The 21,363-nt window shown below is 44.7% G+C and overlaps 1 protein-coding gene and 1 pseudogene across 1 annotated transcript; one reads left to right on the top strand and one right to left on the bottom strand.

Annotated features, from left to right (window-relative positions):
* Positions 1-1,150: 1,150 nt before the first annotated feature.
* Positions 1,151-20,759, bottom strand: LOC124775614 (aldose 1-epimerase-like). Its single transcript, XM_047250443.1, has 3 exons — positions 20,525-20,759; positions 1,471-1,654; positions 1,151-1,217 (listed from the first exon to the last, which is right to left on the bottom strand). Exons 1-3 carry the CDS (start codon positions 20,757-20,759, stop codon positions 1,151-1,153), a joined length of 486 nt encoding a protein of 161 aa, XP_047106399.1.
* LOC124778931 lies at positions 19,640-19,757 on the top strand (annotated as a pseudogene).
* Positions 20,760-21,363: the final 604 nt, after the last annotated feature.

The raw sequence follows: 21,363 nt of genomic DNA, 5'->3' as shown, positions 1-21,363 counted from the left end.
CAACGTGCTGCTCAGAAGAGATGTTCAACCCCTCGTACTCGTAGGGATTTCTGGTCAGCCCTGTAGGATTCATGGTGTCAGTTCCCTCTAACACTACTTCAGACGTTAGTCGAGTCCATGCCATATTGTGTTGCGGCACTTCAGCATGCTCCCGGGGGCCCTGCAGGATATTAGGCAGGTGTACCAGTTTCTTTGGCTCTTCACTGTATAACAGTGCAAACTCCAGACTTGGCTAGCTTCTGCATGCATTTTCGAAGAGCCATTTCTCGCAATGTTTTCATATTTTTGTCCAACCCCTGTACTGTACTTGAAGTAGTTTGTGAGACACGAACAAAAACACTTTTGTGGAACCAGCCTCAGCTTCACTCCAACCAGTATTCGTCGTCAGAACCTACATTTGTATCTGAAACTGCGTGCATGAGAACGGAATATTTATCGGTGAAAGTATGAGGTACCATTTGAGAAGTGAAATATTTACTGGGATTCATCTAATGCGATAGTGACTTGTGTGGAAGGTTACGTCTCATAACTCGCGATCACGAAATGGTGCAGGTCAAAAGTTTGTCCCGATTCACACTTAAATACTGAATAAATGAGGCGGGAAAGTAGAAACGACAAATAGTAGTTAAACTGAAACTATACTCTTGACCTAAAACGATCATAATATTGAAACACATGTCCCCTTGGCGTCACAAAGACACGTGATCAGCTGCATCGAACGTGACACCTTCACATGAAATCAATTCCCTAGACTACTCACAGTAAATCATTCAGCGAACTAAACTGATGAAAAGAACGTTTGAAATTCTTGTACAATATTTAGGATTTAGTGACAGAAGTCCAATTCTGTAACCAGGTTCGAATCTAGTGACGTCACACATCGTTAGCTGCATCGCGCGATGTATACATATTCGCTTCGCGATTCGTATCGAGTTTAGCAGGACGAAACCAATGTAAATCTAGCCGTAGCATGAAGCACCTGACGAATAATTTAACAGTGCGTCTTTGCACACGAACAGTCTCTTCATAAACCGAAATAAGTCGAACAATCTCATGAAGAAACTGCAAGTTCGCGGCAACTGCAATTAACACCAACTAGCTGTCTCTACGAAACTAGGGCGTCGATGACCTCGCTGTTTAACGTCCTATTTCAAAAACCACCACCACCATCATCACCACCACTATCATCATCATCATCACCATCATCCAGGAAGCTCCTGGAACAAGATTATTTGAAAGCAATTAGGCAGCGTTCGCTCCAATTGCCCGAGTGCCGATTGGTCGGCTCCCCCCAAAACACGTGACCAACGGTTCCCCTACTAACACTGAGAGACACACCACTAAGATCATGATTTCCTGTTGTCGATGATGGATATAGAAAAATATCTGGAAAGAATTTGCAAATACTTCTCCCCGATATAAAGAAAAATTGAAAGTACCAGTTTTAACAGGCATCCTTAAAGAGTTCACCCTAAGAAGAAGCGGTTACGGCGCACCTTGTGGAAGGCGGCGACCCCGCCGTCGCGGTGGTGGTGGCCGTCGTTCTCGGTGACGAAGTGGATGTTCTCCCCGAGGCGGAAGCTGGCGCCGCCCACGCGCCCCGACACGCGGCCCATCACGCCGCTCAGCGACAGCGCCGAGTGCTCCACATAGTCTGCGCCACCACAACAACACCTCCACCACCCGCGTCTCATAGCGATTGGGACTGCAAGGCAAATCACTGGGAAGTTCATTGGCGTTAATCTGCTACCACTTCATATCCTTGCAGCTCTGAGAGAGAAACGAATAAATAAATTACGTGCTATATGGCCAAAAACTCTCTGGTCATCCCCCTTGGCGTGCCCTAAAGGATCTCCCAAAACTTTGGCATCATAAATTATGCATCAGAGCCAATCGACAAATACTGAAGTATGAAGCTAACTTTCGCATGACGTGTCACGGCCAAGTAGAAATCTGTCATACGCAGAAAGAGCAACTACAGTATAGTACAGGAGGTAACTGAAAGAAATATGCAACGAGACGAACGAAAATGACACTTTCATTCTAAGACAATAATTATAAGTGGCGCCCAAAAAGTTTCGCCGGCCGGTGTGGTCGAGCGGTTCTAGGCGCTACAGTCTGGAACCGCGCGACCGCTACGGTCGCAGGTTCGAATCCTGCCTCGGTAGTGGATGTGCGTGATGTCCTTAGGTTAGTTAAGTTTGAGTAGTTGTAAGTTCAGGGGGGCAGATGACCTCAGATGTTAAGTCCCATAGTGCTTAGAGCCGTTTGAACCATTTTGATGAGTGTTCAAAGAGGAGGACCACTAAAACGACACTGGACTCGCATTCGGGAGGACGACGGTTCAATCCCGTCTCCGGCCATCCTGATTTAGGTTTTCCGTGATTTCCCTAAATCGCTTCAGGCAAATGCCGGGATGGTTCCTTTGAAACGGCACGGCCGATTTCCTTCCCCATCCTTCCCTCACCCGAGCTTGCGCTCCGTCTCTAATGACCTCGTTGTCGACGGGACGTTAAAACACTAATCTCCTCCTCCTCCTCCTCCTCCTCCACTAAAACGATCGCGTTCGACAGTACTGGGCGTGCTCCCACATGACGGGAGGCCTAAACATGTAATGCACCCTGGAACATTGTCCAGCACGACTGTCGGCAGTGATCACGCTTCCTTTTACGAACAATTTCCCGCCTCTCGTAATGTCCAGGGTACCACCACGAATCGTGGTCACTTCAGCTGTAGAATGTTTCAGAACAAATGACAATATGTGCTGGAGTGGGATTCGAAACCGGATTTCCCAATTCTACATCTACATCTACATCCATGTTCTGCAAGCCACCTGACGATGTGTGGCGGAGGGTACCTTGAGTACCTCTATCGCTTCTCCCTTCTATTCCAGTCTCGTATTGTTCGTGGAAAGAAAGATTGTCGCTATGCCTCTGTGTGGGCTCTAATCCCTCTGATTTTATCCTCATGGTCTCTTCGCGAGATATACGTAGGAGGGAGCAATATACCGCTTGACTCTTCGGTGACGGTATGTTCTCGAAACTTCAACAAAAGCCCGTACCGAGCTACTGAGCGTCTCTCTTGCAGAGTTTTCCACTGGAATTTATCTGTCATCTCCATAACGCTTTCGCGATTACTAAATGTTACTGTACCGAAGCGATGGGTCTTCCCTATCTCTTCTATCAACCGTATCTGGTACGGATCCCACACCGGTGATCAGTATTCAGGCAGTGGGCGAACAAGTGTACTGTAACCTACTTCCTTTGTTTTCGGACTGCATTTCCTTAGGATTCTTCCAGTGAATCTCAGTCGGGCATCTGCTTTACCGATTATCAACTTCATATGATCATCCCATTTTAATCACTCCTAATGCCTACTCTCATATAATTTATGGAATTAAATGCTTCCAGTTGCTGACCTGATATATTGTAGCTAAATGATAAGGGATCTTTCTTTCTATGTATTCGCAGCACATTACACTTGTCTACATTGACATTCAATTGCCATTTCCTACACCATGCGTCAATTCGTTGCAGATCCTCCTGCATTTCAGTGCAATTTTCCATTGTTACAACCTCTCGATATACTACAGCATCATCCGCAAAAAGCCTCAGTGAACTTCCGATTTTATCCACAAGGTCATTTATGTATATTGTGAATAGCAACGCTCCTACGACACTCCCCTGCGGCACACCTGAAAACACTCTTACTTCGGAAGACTTCTCTCCATTGAGAATGACATGCTGCGTTCTGTTATCTAGAAACTCTTCAATCCAATCACACAATTGGTCCGATAGTCCAGATGCTCTTACTTTGTTCATTAAACGACTGTGGGGAACTGTATCAAACGCCTTGCGGAATTCAAGAACCACGGCATCTACCTGGGAACCCGTGTCTATGGGCCACTAAGTCTAGTGGACGAATAGCGCGAGCTGGGTTTCACACGATCGTCTTTTTCGAAACCCATGCTGATTCCTACAGAGTATATTTCTAGTCTCCAGAAAAGTAATTATATTCGAACATAAAACGTGTTCCATAGTTCTACAACTGGTCGACGTTAGAGATGTAGTTCTATAGTTCTGCACATTTGTTCGACGACCCTTCTCGAAAACGGGGATGACCTGTGCCCTTTTCCAATCTTTTGGAACGCTACGCTCTTCTAGAGACGTACGGTACACCGCTGCAAGAAGGGGCCAAGTTCCTTCGCGTACTCTGTGTAAAATCGAAGTGGTGTCTCATCAGGTCCAGCGGCCTTTCCTCTTTTGAGTGCTTTTAATTGTTTTTCTATCCCTCTGTCATCTATTTCGATATCTACCATTTTGTCACAACGACACTACAAATAGTTAGCTCAGATTCCACCCGGCGAGCGAGGCTTTCCGTCTTCACCAACTCCACCAACAGCCTGTAATCACAGTGGTTAAGACGACCACTCGCGACAAGTGGGAAATCCGTTTTCGAGTCTCACTCCAGCACAAATTGTCATTGGTTCTAAAATAAAATATTCTACAGCTGATGCGGAACCATAATCGCAGTTTGCGAGTTCATTCATAACTGAATGCTGCTGGAGTGTCAACTCACTGTCTCGGACACTGTACTGCAGTAAATTACAGCGTTTGTATGAAACGTAAACAGTCGAAATGTGGGAAAAACGTATTGAAGATTTCGGAAGGAACAATTAAAATTCATTAAAATATCAGTCTTGGTTGGCGACACACTTGGAAGGCGCCCTGGAGGTCCTTTTCCGGAATGTCTTCCGTCATATCTTGGATGCTGCTTTGACCTCTGCTTCTGGCTCATGAAGTTCTACACTCGGGGAACGGGAAATCGTCCGCTGCGCCACACAGGTACTGTAGGGAGACAGAGAAAGCTGCTCCAGTTCGGTGCGTCGCCATGATGCAACTTCCAATTGGGCATAACGCCCTGCGTGAATCTCTTGATTGTCCCCTTCAATTATTTTATCATTTGAATACTTCCAGAATGAAATTTTCACTCTGTAGCGGAGTGTACGCTAATATGAAACTTCCTGGCAGATTAAAACTGTGTGCCGGACCGAGACTCGAACTCGGGACCTTTGCCTTTCGCGGGCAAGTGCTACTGTTAAGTTTGGAAGGTAGGAGACGAGGTACTGGCGGAAGTAAAGCTGTGAGAACGGGTCGTGAGTCGTGCTTTGGTAGCTCAATGGTAGAGCACTTGCCCGCGAAATGCAAAGGTCCCGAGTTCGAGTCTCGGTCCGGCACACAGTTTTAATCTGCCAGGAAGTTTCATGTGAATGCTTAACTGCCAGTGTGAGTTCAACACTTCACGTACACACTGCACATTGTCCTGTGTGGGGTTCGTCTTCCATACGCTCTCAACCGCATTTGAAGCAGTTGTGCCCTCTCAAAACAGCAGTTTTCTATGGGCTTTCACTTTCAAGCACATGCTGGATCACGGCCAGTGTCGCCATAGACGATTATCGGAGATTTCACACAGAATATGATAGCGCATCACTGTTGGATGGGACAATGCATTTGGAGCTTTGACTGAGCATACAGACAAAAAATGGTTCAAATGGCTCTGAGCACTATGGGCCTTAACTTCTGAGGTCATCAGTCCCCTAGAACTTAGAACTATTTAAACTTAACTAACCTAAGGACATGACACACACCCATGCCCGAGGCAGGATTCGAACCTGCGACCGTAGCGGTCGCGCGGTTCCAGACTGTAGCGCCTAGAACCACGCGGCCACCCCGGCCGGCGAGCCTACAGACAGGGATAAATTAAAACGACGATATGAACCACACCGAAGGTCGAAGCTTGTAAGCGAATGATGCCAAGTGTTTTTTGAAAGTGACTTCCCCCTCCATTGCCTGAGTTCTTGCCACATAAAGCTGCAGTAGAAGACACCAGGAGTCATTACGTTTTAGACAAATTGTGATGTTACATAATTTTACTTTTCCAGTGCTTTATTGCACAGCAGAATAGTAATTAAATGTAATTTTGTTAGAGCCGACTGGAATAACGATAAGTGGAACACGTCCGCCGGATACGCAACGGCGGCGTAACTAATGTCAACACTAGCAAGAATTAAAGTACAAACAGGCAGAAGGCTTATTATCTCGTAATTTGCGCGAGAGAAGATCAGGAACACATGATTCAGCACTTAGATGACAGTGCAGAGCGGACACAATGCTCTTCTGTAATGGGGGTGCATGTAGTAACTTCACCAAGGGTTGACACAAGAATGTCTTTCAGGCTGCAAACCTTGGCCCTGAAGTTCAACATTAGGTCAGCCAAGAACGCTGATGGGTTTAGAAAACGGGGGCACATTCGGTCACCATTACAGGGGGAATCACGTCATTGAGTGCTGTAAAACCCTCGCTTTCCTTCCACTCACACTCAGATTTAGGTCATTCCATCTGCATCACTTATACCGATGGTAGGTGAGCTCTATTAGTTGCAGATTTCCCTGGTGAATACAACCAAGAGTCTACAGCCAACACCGTCTTGGAATCCACTGCTATGAATCCTCAGCCGTCTGACTGTGGAAGGAACTTCAACTCTATGAGTTGCGCTCCTGCTGATCATAACGGGATATGAATGACGATGTGGGATTTGACCAATTTTCTGTGAATGAAGAACCGATCTGTCCATCTGCGAGCTGTTCACCTTGGGAGCAGGGCGCCTTTGCTGCCATATTTTGGCAGTACAAGGACCCCCTTACCTGCTGTATGCTAGAACCGCCTCTCGGGCTGTCCTTCATATGACTGATAGATTTTCCGTTCCCACGCCATCTTGACATCTCGCAATGATTTGCTGATTTTTGGGGCTGAGCTTAAGTGCACCTTCATTCAACGTCAGCACTGAGGCCCCAGAAGATGTCTACAGCCACGTCAGGCTGTAACAACGCGCTTGTTCCCGGATCTCCAACGACGAGGCGTGGTACTGACTCAGACAATGCCAGAGTCAATGCCTGCAAATTCCTTGTCGGATGCTGATGTGCTGCCTTGCGCCTTCGTGGACCAGTGGCTCAACACGGGCTGCTGCTAGGCAGTACTGGGAAGAAGACATAGTTATTGTAAAACTCAGGAAAATATATGCCTGTTAAGTGAATGATCTCTCATTGGCGCCCTGGTGCTCCACAGGACCTCACCACCGCACCTCCACTTGTCTACACTCCACTCTTGTAGGAGGCCACCTCTGGTAGGCTCTGCCGAAATTCACATGAAGGATCAATAGTTTGAAGTCACAACCGACGTTCAAGACAATGTGACACGTGAGCTGAACAAGATCCCAAAGAAAGTATCATCTGACATGGTTGTATGAACTTTCTGTATGTCGTATTCAAGTGGGGGGCGGGTGCAATATAGAACACTTGAAGCATTAAAACGACCATCTTAACTTTCATATATTTTTTATTAATCCATTCTCGAAACTTTTTGGACTAAAGGGACGGAGCGCGCACAGAAAAATATTTCCTCTACATAAATCGTGGCTAGTATCGGGAATTACTCTTCACTTATTTAAGGCAAATGGAGAATTCTATACGCAGGTCGAAGATACAGAATTTCCAGTAGCATGTCGAAAAGAGTTTGACGGGAAGAGCTTTAACTACGTATTTGTCGGAGAGAAGTCCAATCGAGTCTCGTAAAAACAGACTGTAGCGCTAGTGGAAATCACGATAAACAATACAAATTGAAAAAAACTTTTTCTTGTAAATAAATCGAAGTTAATACAGAAAAATAGACTTTAGCCATACATCTCAAGTGGCGATTGTGATACTCAGTTCCGAATATATGTACTCATGAGAAATAAACTACTTATCGAAAAAGAAATAAACAGAGTAGATATCTGAAAAAGTGACTACAGTTCTAGTAGGAAGGAGACCACGGTAAACAATATGAATTTGTAACATATCACAATGAAAGGAAGACTGATAAATCGACTAAATATTGCAATTCGCGCCGAAATACAAGAGACAGTTTTTGTTTCCCATGCACAGCAGACTTTAGAAATACAATTTGGCAACCAACTAAAATATAACAACAAACAATGATATATGAAGAAATCCAATCCAAAATGAGGACCAAGAAGTAGTGTCACAGCATCCATGACCATTACATCACTGGTCAAAGCCGACAGCTAGAATCGCAAATTCTTCTCGACCCCTATATTACGTATATAATCGTGATGCTGCAGAGCCTACCAGAGGTGGCCTCCTACATGAGTGGAGTGTAGACAAGTGGAGGTGCGGTGGTGAGGTCCTGTGGAGCACCAGGGCGCCAATGAGAGATCATTCACTTAACAGGCATATATTTTCCTGAGTTTTACAATAACTATGTCTTCTTCCCAGTACTGCCTAGCAGCAGCCCGTGTTGAGCCACTGGTCCACGAAGGCGCAAGGCAGCACATCAGCATCCGACAAGGAATTTGCAGGCATTGACTCTGGCATTGTCTGAGTCAGTACCACGCCTCGTCGTTGGAGATCCGGGAACAAGCGCGTTGTTACAGCCTGACGTGGCTGTAGACATCTTCTGGGGCCTCAGTGCTGACGTTGAATGAAGGTGCACTTAAGCTCAGCCCCAAAAATCAGCAAATCATTCACATTGTCTTGAACGTCGGTTGTGACTTCAAACTATTGATCCTTCATGTGAATTTCGGCACTTTACCGTTCTGTGGTAGTTTCGTTTTGATGACAACAAGTGTCGTCACCAGCGATGATCTTTTATCAGAAAAGTGTTTTCCGCGTTTTGCAATCAAGTCGCGCTAGGTGTCTACATATCAGTGTTTTTGTCCAGGAGTCAAGGTGTGTGGAACAAACTTGGCACACACTTTTCTTTTCCTAAAAAGTTTCTAGAGAACGTCTTGTAAATTTAATTTAGAGACGATTCCCCACTGCGATTTGTGACACAAAAACGTTGACACACTATGGTCACGCGACCACCACTTAACAGTGTCTCCACACAACTGATTGGTCAAATTTGTATCTCCGACCATAGTTACTGTGTAAAGTGGCTGTAATTTCGCACCTTACAAGCACTCTTCCACATACTCTGCCGCGATCTACAACAACATTAGGTATTATTTGACAGGTAGTACATCGTATATATGAATATTTAAGGGAGACTGACATTGTCACGTACACCTTGTAAATAACTGTTAACGCCTATTGCATGAAAGTGACAGAGTGTCTTTACTACCATACTAGTAGAGGTTGGAACACCAGTGGAAATGAAATGGCAGGCGGAACTCAAGCCCTGGGTGGAAGGTCCACACAGGTGTGTTGGTCCTGCTTAAACACAAGAAACAGCAATACGGATGTCGTAGCACCTAAGCGCTGGAGCACAATAGAGTCGCGACCGGCCGGGTTTGTAGCCGAACCAGAGGGATTATGCTTCGGAAACTACGGAAATCTTGGACGCAGGTGAGAGAAACGAAGAAGCGGCACCTCGGAAACCACGCAGGCTGGATTATTTCCAAGGATTTCTACTCAGAAGCGTACCATTGTACGAGTATAGGTTTTTCCTCGCAAACTTTACGCGCTGGATGTCAAAAGACTAGAGTCTGGTTGGTCGGCGTTCGGAAGAATCTGAAGAGAGGGAGAATATTCCGTGGTTTCGGGAATATGATTCGTTTTCGGAATGACGATGGTGGGGAGCCGAGCCTTGCTGGGAAGCCAGCGCTGGAGAGACGTTGTCTTCCATTTTTGAGCTCCCGGGTGTGACGGTCGCTCAGTATCAGCTTCTTGTTGGTACGGAGGGACTTGCTGTCTCTGCTCTCACGAGATTTTATAGTTAGAACTTTTAGGCACTGTACTATTGTGAGCTTACACGGTTCTGGACTTCGCCTCCGGGCTGGAAGTCGTCGTTGAGTACGCAGCGTTCTGCGATTGAGAGCACGTCTTCTGCCTATACTTACGTTATCCGAACTCCGTCCTTGTGGCTGGGAGTTCGCGTTTCTCGTCTGTAGAACACAGAGAGGAGACGACAGTATTAGAGTATAGTAGTCAGAGGACCGCCTTCAGCCGTCCTACTCTTTGAAAGAGTTTATTTTGTCGCTGGAGTTCTTCCACCATCGCAGACATGTACGAGAACCATCACTCCGACGAACCAGAAGCAGTACATACGGTGACATTGCTAATTGCTTTGGCTTATTAGGGGCTATATGGTTAACAGCTGTGATCACGTAGGATTTATTTCCACTAACGTTGCACTCCATTTTAGATCATCTTTAAAAGTGGTGTCTTCTTGTGTTTGGTACATAGATGATGTCAGTCATTTCGCGTTATTTATATTAGATCGCGCAGTCATAATAAAAGAGCAGATTTGTTCAATGGATCAGTAATTTTAGTTAGGAAATATTAACATTTGTAATAAAGATTGTTTTTAATATAAAATAAATGTATAAGCAGCAACAACGTTTATCATTTAGTATAATTAGTTCCCTTAATCATTCATGTCTGCTTAGGTTGGAATTTATATGTTAAAGAGCATTAAGAGAGCCTAAGATCTGCTTCCGGGGGTAGACAGACAGGGCCAAATCTTCATTTTAGCGTTTATTATTTTCCGTTGCCCACAGTCATTTAACACCCGCCTGCAGTACATTCTTGGAGCTGCACTCACGTCGCATACTCCCCAGGAATAAAATCATTCTCGTATCTTTCTGTACGGATGCTTGTAAGATACCAGGTCACAATGTCGCTTAATATGACAGTTTTGACAGTGACGGCGCTGTGTCGTCTGCTGTTGAGTCATAAACATAGGAGGTAAGTTGCGAGGTGATTGTCGGGCCACACAGATAAGCGCAAACAGAGTGAATGCTGCCTGTAATTCCCAACGAGGGGAGAGAAGAGGAACTGAGAAACCGCCAGCCAAAGTATGCCAAAATAGTGAGTTTGTGGTTCTATTTGAGAGTAAAATATAGACCCACCAAAAATACTAAAATCGCGTCCACAGGAACTACAATAAATCTGAGAACGGTTTTAAAATTGCTAGACACGGACAATTCCTTGAAAATTATTACCGTGTTTGTACCACTTCTACAAAATAAATTATTAACAATTGTACGTAAATCGTTCAGTTATAACAATAGATACCAATATGTTGCCTGTGCATGAAACCCGTTAACAAATGAATATGTTCGGCATAAGGGTAAGTTAAACTACCTGTTTATTATAAACAGAATTCTTCGATTACTACTGCTGTGCGCCCAAAACAAAGTTCTCCACATATACACCAAATAGTCAGCCTCTGCAGGGAGGGTTTATACTAATATTTGTCCGTGTTTATTTAATGCTAAATCTGCGTGTTAGTATTTGTAAGAAAGCATTTGATTAACGTAGAGCGGAACCGGCGAGAAAGAATAAAGGAGCACTTTTGACTGGTGATGGCGGTTCCGATTTCTGCAACGTTAAAAGTGTAAGTAGAAAATGAGTCATATGACAATGTGTAAATTTAAATACATGTGTACAAAATTATATGCTATATATACATGAAATATTTAGAGCTTGCGAAATGACTGTGTAAACGAATGATGGTAATGCTTATAGATATTCATTTGAGCAAGGTGGTATGTCGTGTGACAGCGTGTAGGGCTGGTATCTTCGTCAATTGGTCTTTTGCTGTTGATAGTTGCTGGGTTAAGATCGACTGAGTAGCGAAGGCGGAGCTCGTGTTCGATGGTGTTCTGAGTCATGCATGATCCTATAAACGTTTAGTTAGTCATTTTCCTTACATCGGTTGGTGATTTTGAGACTTAGAAACTGCGAACGTTAAGAAAGTTAAATGACCAACATTCAAGTGATGAACTGTTTATTGCAAGGAGCTTTGATTGAATTGGTAAAGTGCTAGGAAATTTGTGGTTTTAACTGAATTTAACAACGCTTTTGGTTTATGGTAGGCATTGCCTTCAAATGCTCTACTCGCTCTACTAGAACAATTATTTCAGATTTCATCTATACTACTGTGAATAGTATTACCCTGTGCAGGGCCATCATTCAAAGAAAATTTGTCTTTTGTGGATAAATCAGCACTAAAATTCAAGCATGTGGTCATCGTACATTATTATCCTGAGGGATTATTACCTTAATCCCTGTTATTTAATCACTTATATATTTTTTGTTATTTACTTATACCTCCCCCCATGAACCATGGACCCTGCCGTTGGTGGGGAGTCTTGCGTGCCTCAGCGATACAGATGGCCGTACCGTAGGTGCAACCACAACGGAGGGGTATCTGTTGAGAGGCCAGAGGGGCCTTTTCAGTAGTTGCAGGGGCAATAGTCTGGATGATTGACTAATCAGGCCTTGTAACACTAACCATAACGGCCTTGCTGTGCTGGTACTGCGAACGGCTGAAAGCAAGGGGAAACTACAGCCGTAATTTTTCCCGAGGGCATGCAGCTTTAATGTACGATTAAATGATGATGGCGTCCTCTTGGGTAAAATATTCCGGGGGTAAAATAGTCCCCCATTCGGATTTCCGGGCGGGGACTACTCAGGAGGACGTCGTTATCAGGAGAAAGAAAACGGGTGTTTACGGATCGGAGCGTGGAATGTCAGATCCCTTAATCGGGCTGGTAGGTCAGAAAATTTAAAAAGGGAAATGGATAGGTTAAAGTTCGATATAGTGGGAATTAGTGAAGTTCGGTGGCAGGAGGAACAAGACTTTTGGTCAGGTGAATATAGGACTATAAATACAAAATCAAATATCCGTAATGCTGGAGTAGGTTTAATAATGAATAAAAAATAGGAGTGCGGGTAAGTTACTACAAACAGCATAGTGAATGCATTATTGTGGCCAAGATTGGCCAAGATAGACGCGAAGCCCACGCCTACCACAGTAGTACAAGTTTATATGCCAACTAGCTCTGCAGATGACGAACAATTTGATGAAATGTATGATGAGATAAAAGAAATTATTCAGGTAGTGAAGGGAGACGAAAATTTAATAGTCATGGGTGACTGTAATTCGATAGTAGGAAAACGAAGAGAAAGAAATGTAGTAGGTGAATATGGAATGGGGGTAAGAAATGAAAGAGGAAGCCGCCTGGTAGAATTCTGCCCAGAGCATAACTTAATCATAGTTAACACTTGGTTCAAAAATCAAGAAAGAAGGTTGTATACATGGAAGAGGCCTGGAGGTACTGGAAGGTTTCAGATAGATTATATAATGGTAAGAAAGAGATTTAGGAACCAGGTTTTAAATTGTAAGACATTTCCAGGGGAAGATGTGGACTCTGACCACAATATATTAGTTATAAACTGTAGATTAAAACTGAAGAAACTGCAAAAAGGCAGGAATTTAGGGAGATGGGAGCTGGGTAAACTGACAGAACCAGAGGTTGTAGAGAGTTTCAGGGAGAACATAAGGGAACGATTGACAGGAGTGGGGGAAAGAAATACAGTAGAAGAAGAATTGGTAGCTTTGAGGGATGAAGTAATGAAGGCTTCAGAGGATCAAGTAGGTAAAAAGACGAGAGCTAGTATAAATCCTTGGGTAACAGAAGGGATATTGAATTTAATTGATGAAAGGAGAAAATATAAAAATGCAGTAAATGAAGCAGGCAAAAAGGAATACAAAAGTCTCAAAAATGAGATCGACAGGAAGTGCAAAATGGCTAAGCAGGGATGGCTAGAGGACAAATGTAAGGATGGAGAGGTATATATCACTAGGTGTAAGATAGATACTGCCTACAGGAAAATTAAAGAGACCTTTTGAGAAAAGAGAGCCACTTGTATGAATATCAAGAGCTCAGATGGAAACCCATTTCCAAGCAAAGAAGGGAAAGCAGAAAGGTGGAAGGAGTGTATAGAGGGTCTGTACAATGGCGATGTACTTGAGGACAATATTATGGAAATGGAAGAGGGTGTAGATGAAGATGAAATGGGAGATATGATACTGCGTGAAGAGTTTGACAGAGTCCCGGGAGTAGACCACATTCCATCAGAACTACTGACAGCCTTGAGCAAGATGTATGAGACAGGCGGAATAACCTCAGACTTCAAGAAGAATATAATAATTCCAATCCCAAAGAAAGCAGGTGTTGACAGATGTGAAAATTACCGAACTATCAATTTAATAAGTCACGGCAGCAAAATACTAACGCGAATTCATTACAGACGAATGGAAAAACTGGTAGAAGCTGACCTCGGGGAAGATCAGTTTGGATTGGATCACGTGAGGCAATACTGACCCTACGACTTATCTTAGAAGATAGATTAAGGAATGGCAAAGTACGTTTATAGCATTTGTAGACTTAGAGAAAGCTTTTGACAATGTTGACTGGAATACTCTCTTCCAAATTCCGAAGGTGGCAGGGGTAAAATACAGGGAGCGATAGGCTATTTACAATTTGTACAAAAACCAGATGGCAGTTATAAGAGTCGAGGGGTATGAAAGGGAGTATCGTTTTGGCATTAGCGACTCTCCAAGTTCATGAAGACCTTCGGAGTTTGATGAAGATTGTTGGAACCAGAGCAAGCCACGGCGTACCAAACTTCACGAGCGCAGCGTGTGCTGACCGTGTGGGGGCGAAGGCACGGCCTGTCACTCGGAAGTACTCGGAACAGTGCGACATTTCATTTAGCATTACAGAGCGGAATTTTTCGGTCGCCAAAACTCTCTGAGAATCGTAGTTTCAGCGCTGTTTGCAGTTCGCTGTTTGTTCGGGATATGAACGACGTCCACAGGTCCAGCGGCTGCTTGCAGAAAAAGAGACAGTCTGGAAATCTATCTTCACAATCAATTAAAATGAATGGGATTGGCAGAACAGGGAGGAGAATTCTAAAATCGCATAAGCGACAGATGCTATATATTTTCTACGAAACGACTTTACAGTACCATGCAGAAAGAAATTAAAGATTTAGTTGACAAAGAAAGAGCAAAAAATAGCCAGACAGGTTCCATTATTCTGTACATCAAGAAGCACCATGTGCCAAATTCAGAAGCATTGAACACGTGATGAAATTGGTGTTACGAACAGTAAAATTTCTGAAATCGCACACATTATCCCATTGCATTTGCGACAGTTTCCAATGGAACTGAGTGAGGGTACGCAGACTTTACATATCACTGCATAGTACGGCAAAGTACGTTGGTTAAGTCAGGGAGCATGCGTCGAACGATTTTTAGACTTAAAAGTAGCTATTGTTGAATTTATGAAGGAAAAAGGAGTGCAGAAAGGAAAATTAGAACATCCGGAATGGATTGCAGACTTCAGTGCACACTGCCCACAGCATGACATTGCAAAGTAAGTATTTTCTGATTTGATGGGAACGCATTTAAAAAGAAAATCGCATTGTAGGAGGGACACATTTAGACAAAGGCAGTCGTGGTCCCTAAGCTCACTGGCAGTAAAGAAAACGCGAGGTCTGAAGAATTAATTGTGGCCTTGATAGAATTACAAGGGTAGTTGTACGTATAAAGGTTTTGAGGACACTGTCAGTCTTACATCTATTTTCCAGCTGTTTTCGAGACAGTTCGCCGTTTCAGCTGAAAGCACCCCTGTGCATGTGAAGATGTAACTGACTGACCTGCAAGGTAATTCCAGTTTTAATGACAAATATTTTTGCGTTCAAACTGTTCAGGACGTCTACATTACTTTCTTTAGGTAGAGTTTCCAAGTCTCCATAACGAGGTTGCAAAAGAGCTACTATATTTTGATGGACATATTTATGTGAAAGACCTTTTTTCGAGTATGAAACTAAGTAAGGCACTATTACGTGGCAACTTGAGTGCGAAACTCTGTGAAATCGTCTGCGTCTGTCAATACGCCGACAGTCTGTGGCAGATAAAAATTATATTATGTTTGCATAGCGCCAAAAATAATTAAATAATACTGAAAGTTTCCTTCATGAGCCGGCCGGAGTGGCTGTGCGGTTCTAGGCGCGTCAGTCTGGAACCGCGTGACCGCTACGGTCGCAGGTTCGAATGCTGCCTCGGGCATGGATGTGTGTGATGTCCTTAGCTTAGTTAAGTTTAAGTAGTTCTAAGTTCTAGGGGACTGATGACATCAGATGTTAAGTCCCATAGTGCTCTGAGCCATTTGAACCATTTCAGCTACTCCACACACTTCTGCTAGACTGACAAAAAGCACTATGGTGGAGTTCGGTTAGGAGGTCGTTCCACATCGACCTTATTCACCTGACTTTACGCCCTCAGATTTTTACCCTTCCCGCTCTCTATCGAACAATCTTAAAATAACTTCGTTTTCGGAATAAAATGCTCTCCGAACATGGCTCGACGTGTTTTTCTCTTCAAAGCCACGTGATTTCTACAGTAGCGGAATATAAAAATTATCGAAGGGTTGGCAGACTGCTGCAAACAGTGAAGGAGAATATATAATTGATGACTAAAGTCTGTGTTATGTGTACCTGTGGTGTTTATTAAACTTACAGAAAAACGCTACGAACTTATGCACCAGCTTTCCAAGCAATATTTCTCTTTTTTAAATATGACTGATCGTAATAGCTGTAATTCGAACTATCTGTTTTCCCAGTGTAGTAAATCCTCGTACGAAAACTTTCTCTGTTGTGTTTCAGAATAGCGCCAGTGGTTTGACTTTATAGCAGCCAAGTTGTTTACCTCGTTTGTCACACGTTCAGTCTGTCACTGGTCAAAGCCGACGGGTAGTATCGCATTTTGCTGTTTATCGTAATATGGTAGACAGTGTTGTTTGCTCTATAACAAACCGCTGTTGTAATTGTGTAGGATAGAAATTACCGGCGGTAATTTAATAGAATGATTGCCCATCGAAGTCGCGGAATCTAATCGATACGTGTCGAACGTGCGATTGTAAAACGATCATGCGACTCTGGTGGCGGGCGTTATGATCGTCATTTTTATCTTTTTTCCGTCGTTCCCTTAGTTGCTCTAAGTTACATACCTCCGCGAATTATTTGTGAGTCGCTAGGGAAACCCAGACGATTTATGTCGGTAGTGAGTGGGATGTCTGGTGTTCTTGACGTTTCTTCGGCGGATTCTCTCACATGGAAAAATCTAATTCCATTCGTATCCAGCGTAGAAAATTGTTTCACTTTTTGTCGGAAATATGGAGTACTACTGGACGAGGAAAGAAGGTACTGTGAAGACTGTGGTGGTGCGAAGTGTGTAAAACTTCATTAAGAAGCGTTTCGTTGCTGAAATACCGTTAAAATTTCATTGCGGACAGTGCGGAAAACTGAGTACCAGCAAGAATACATGCTTAGAATCTTCCAAATTATCGATGCAGACCAGCGTAATTCTTCTATCTTGCTGGATTCGAGATTACACCTTGCAAGGAACAGTATCGGAAGCTGAGTTACCTGCTGCTGCCGTGTACGACTATTCCGGGTTTTGCAGAGAAGTGTGTTATGTGGTAGTGGCGAACGACAGTGTACCTATTGGTGGACCGAGTAAAGTTGTTGAAGTGGACGAATCTCACATAGCAAGAAGGAAGAACTATAGAGGACGACCTTCAAAGAGTGAATTTGAACATATTACGCTATTCCGTGGAATAGAACGACAGTGCCGGAAATGTTTCGTTGTCACAGTATTGTGCAGAGACAAGATCACTTTAGGGCGTCTGGTGAAGGACTTCATACTGCCTGGTAGTAAAGTCATTAGAGACGGGTTTCAGTCCTGCAAGACACACAAAGCAGAAGGATTCGACCACGAGTTCGTCAACCACTCTGTAGAGTTCGTGTCTTCGGATGACGCCAGTGTGCACGCGCAGAACATCGAGCGGCTATGGAAATCCGTGAAGTCTTCCATTAAAAGAGAAGGGCGTTCAGGACAAAGAGACGGACTACACTTGTTTCAGTACCTCTATTTCCACAAATTGCGTTTGCATGATATTGGCAGACTTTACCCAGGCTATGGCAAACGGGGAATTGTTCCCGTAGCGTACACATCACACGGACTTTCACATGACGACAACACCGACGACGAGTAAGGTAAGTCGTCTCCTTTGTAATTACAAGTATTTTTGTAACGTTCTTCTTTTGTCGTTGCTGTAGTGACCACCGTAAACATGGGTCAACAGAAACCTCCGATCTTACTCGTCTGCTTTGACCCGTGACGTAAGCGTGTTGTGGTGTGTGACGTCATTACGGCGCGGAGTTTAGTCTTGTTTTTGTTTGTGGTGCTCTCTGGTGGTGTGTTCATGGCTTTCGTTTGTTTTAATTTAATGCTCATTGCTGTATGTCGGGTGAGTTTGTTATTGAGTGTATTTGGTTGTGGTTTTTTGTTTAGGAATGGATATGAAAGACCGCCTTAATAGTGTTCGGTTGAGGGCGATGATGGGCGAGACAGCGTTAGAACTTATCAAGTTCTTACAACTATTCGGTTTAATCGCCGAAGTTGTTAAGTGTTCTCTTTGCCTTGAGGCGATGAAATTGGTTAAAGTTCCGGCCTCTCGGACCAGCGACGGATACATGTGGTGTTGCCGGAAAGATGGCGTATGGCGTTCTATAAGGCGTGGTACCTGGTTCGAGAAGTCTAGATTGGGCATGCGTGAGATTGTGCTTATTACATATTATTTTTGTTATAGATGCCCACAGAGTTTTTGCGCGTTTGAGACTGGTGTGAGTGAGAGGACTGTTTTAGACTGGTATTCCTTTTGTCGTGAAGTGTGTTCGGAATTTATTAAGTACAGGGGTAAGTTGGGTGGGCATGGGGTGCTTGTGGAGGTGGACGAGTCGCAGTTTGGTAAAAGGAAGTATGGGAGGGGGAAGTCTGTGGCTGGTCTTTGGGTGTGGGGGGCTGTTGTTCACGGGGGTGGGGGTACTGAATGTGTTTTTAGGGTTGTGGAGGGGAGGTCGAAGGCTGAATTAGTGGGGTTAATTGAGGAGTATGTAGAGCCCGGGTCCACAATAGTTTCTGATGCTTTTTCTTCTTATAGGGGGTTGGGTGACAGGGGATTTAATCATTTAGTAGTGAACCACAGTCTAGAATTTAAGAATTATGATACTGGGGCTTGCACTAACACAATTGAGGGGATGTGGGGGGCGGTTAAGTCAGTTCTTGGGAGGGGGAAGAGGCGCTCTTCCAACCTTCAGTCTCATTTAGATGAGTACTGTTGGCGGAAGAGTGTCCCAGAGGCCTATTGCATTTTTCGGGTTTTTTTAAGGGCTGTGGGTAAAATGTATAGGCCGAAAGTGGTTAGTTAGGGTGCATTTGTGTGTGATTGTGGTGGCCAAACTAGTTTGTGGGGCTGGAACTTTTTTGAGGTAAGTTCCGTTTTTTTTTTGTTTTTGATGTGTGTTTTGTGTCAACAGAAACATCCGATCTCACGCGTCGGCTTTGACCCGTGACGTTAGGGACCTACACATTGATCTGTAGCGTAGCCCTGAATATGAGGTTAGGTTGGGAGGTTTTCTTTTGGCGGGGGGGGTCAGGGGGGGGGGCGCAGCCCCCCCCTGCCTGGCCTCGAGTACCACTTGTTTATTATTATCTTTGTTCGATCGTAATTTATGTGATTGGGAGCTGTTGTAGATGTATGTAGGTGTATAGGGAAGTGTTGGTTTTTAGGTTGGTGTTGGGGGATGTGATCGGTAGGTTCTGTTGAGCTATATAGGTCAACGGAAGTGTTCGATCGTAATTTATGTGATTGGGAGCTGTTGTAGATGTATGTAGGTGTAAGGGAAGTGTTCGTTTTTTTTTTTTTGTATTGGAGGATGTGAGGCAACGGCCTTGCCGCAGTGGATACACCGGTTCCCGTGAGATCACCGAAGTTAAGCGCTGACGGGCGTGGCCGGCACTTGGATGGGTCACCATCCAGACCGCCATGTGCTGTTGCCATTTTTCGGGGTGCACTCAGCCTCGTGATGCCAATTGAGGAGCTACTCGACCGAATAGTAGCGGCTCCGGTCAAAGAAAACCATCGTAACGACCGGGAGAGCGGTGTGCTGACCACACGCCCCTCCTATCCGCATCCTCACCTGAGGATGACACGGCGGTCGGATGGTCCCGATGGGCCACTTGTGGCCTGAAGACGGAGTGCTAGTATTGGAGGATGTGATCGGTAGGTTCTGTTGAGCTACATAGGTCAAGGGAAGTGTCCGATTCTGGATAGGAATGTGTTTTTTGGTATTTGGTCAGTTTTGTGATGTTGATTTATTTCGTTGTTTTGCGTGGTTTTGTATGGCGGTCGGTGGCTACATTTGTGTATATTTAGTTTGTCCCCACCCAAAAACCCCCAATTTCCCACGCTTGTCCCGTTAGAGACATTAGGCTTTTTGTGAAACTTGTGTATTTCAGTGTTTATAATACGTATGCGATGTTTTTATATCCGCCATATTGGATAATACGTATGCGATGTTTTTATATCCGCCATATTGGAATTGTCGTTTATAGTCGTTTCCGCTACATTTGTGACGTCATGGGTCAAAGCCGACGGGTAAGATCGGACGCTTCTGTATTTCCGTAAACATACTCATAACGCCCGCCACAAGAGCCGCAGGATCGATTTACAGGATCGTTTGAACTCCACGACTTCGATAGGCAATCATTCTTGGAAATTACCGAGGCAGTGGAGTAAAAACGGAGGAGAGCAGTGGCGGTGAGACCTTGCAGGCTGTCAAAGCCGAGCACGATGTCCTCGACGGCGCCTCGGCGGTCAGGCAGCGAGAGCGCGGTCACGGCGGCGCCGAGCGTGACCACCTGGAAGGAGAGGCCGCGGCCGCTGTCCAGCGCGAAGCGGCGCACGGCCTGCCGCTCGCCGGTCCTCTCGTCCTCCAGCACGCCGAACCGGTCCTCCGTCACCGTCAGGCTCGTCGCCCCCGGGCACCGCCTCGACGTCATCATGCCTGCCCCACGCCTGCCGCTGCCAACGAGCTCTGCTGTTGCCGGGCGACTGTTTCAAAACGCATCGCCATAATTGTTAATACATTTATCCCACTGTGAGACAAGACGGTCAATGTCTTCACGGAAAAATGATTGCGGTTACCTGAGGAATCATGATAGAATCCAGGCTTGCACCTCATCGTGCGAATCAAATCGACGTCCGCGAACGTATTTCATGAAAGCTCCAAAAATACGGAAACCGAATGGCGAGACATCGGACTGTAAGGAGGATGTGTAAGGGCTTCCCAGCGAACTTGCGCAGCGTAGTCGACATATGTGGACGAGGCCACACGTTGCCAAAGTTATTTCGACTACGCTGCGGAAGTTCATTGTGAAGCCCTTACACATCCTCCTTACAGTCCCGACGTCTCCTCACGCGATTTCCGTGTTTTTGGAGCTCTGATGAAAACGTTCGCGGACGTCGATTTGATTTGGACGATGAGTTGCACACGTACGTAGATCATGATTCCTCAGGCAACTGCAAACTTTTTCCATGAAGGCACTGACCGACTTGTCTCACTGCGGAATAAATATACACTACTGGCCATTAAAATTGCTACAT

Source organism: Schistocerca piceifrons, chromosome 2, assembly GCF_021461385.2.
Source record: "Schistocerca piceifrons isolate TAMUIC-IGC-003096 chromosome 2, iqSchPice1.1, whole genome shotgun sequence".
In the NCBI taxonomy this organism is placed as follows: domain Eukaryota; kingdom Metazoa; phylum Arthropoda; class Insecta; order Orthoptera; family Acrididae; genus Schistocerca; species Schistocerca piceifrons.
The sequence above is the reverse complement of the archived record's forward strand: the minus strand, read 5'-3'. Positions and strand labels throughout refer to the sequence as shown.

Excerpts from the sequence above, each read along its gene's own strand:
- LOC124775614 (XM_047250443.1), bottom strand. The coding sequence starts at position 20,759 with ATGACGTCGAGGCGGTGCCCGGGGGCGACGAGCCTGACGGTGACGGAG. Across the intron at positions 1,655-20,524 it reads CGGCTTTGACAGCCTGCAAG|ACTATGTGGAGCACTCGGCG; the intron begins GTCTCACCGCCA and ends GTGGTGGCGCAG. Across the intron at positions 1,218-1,470 it reads CGTAACCGCTTCTTCTTAGG|GAGCTTCCTGGATGATGGTG; the intron begins GTGAACTCTTTA and ends ATCTTGTTCCAG.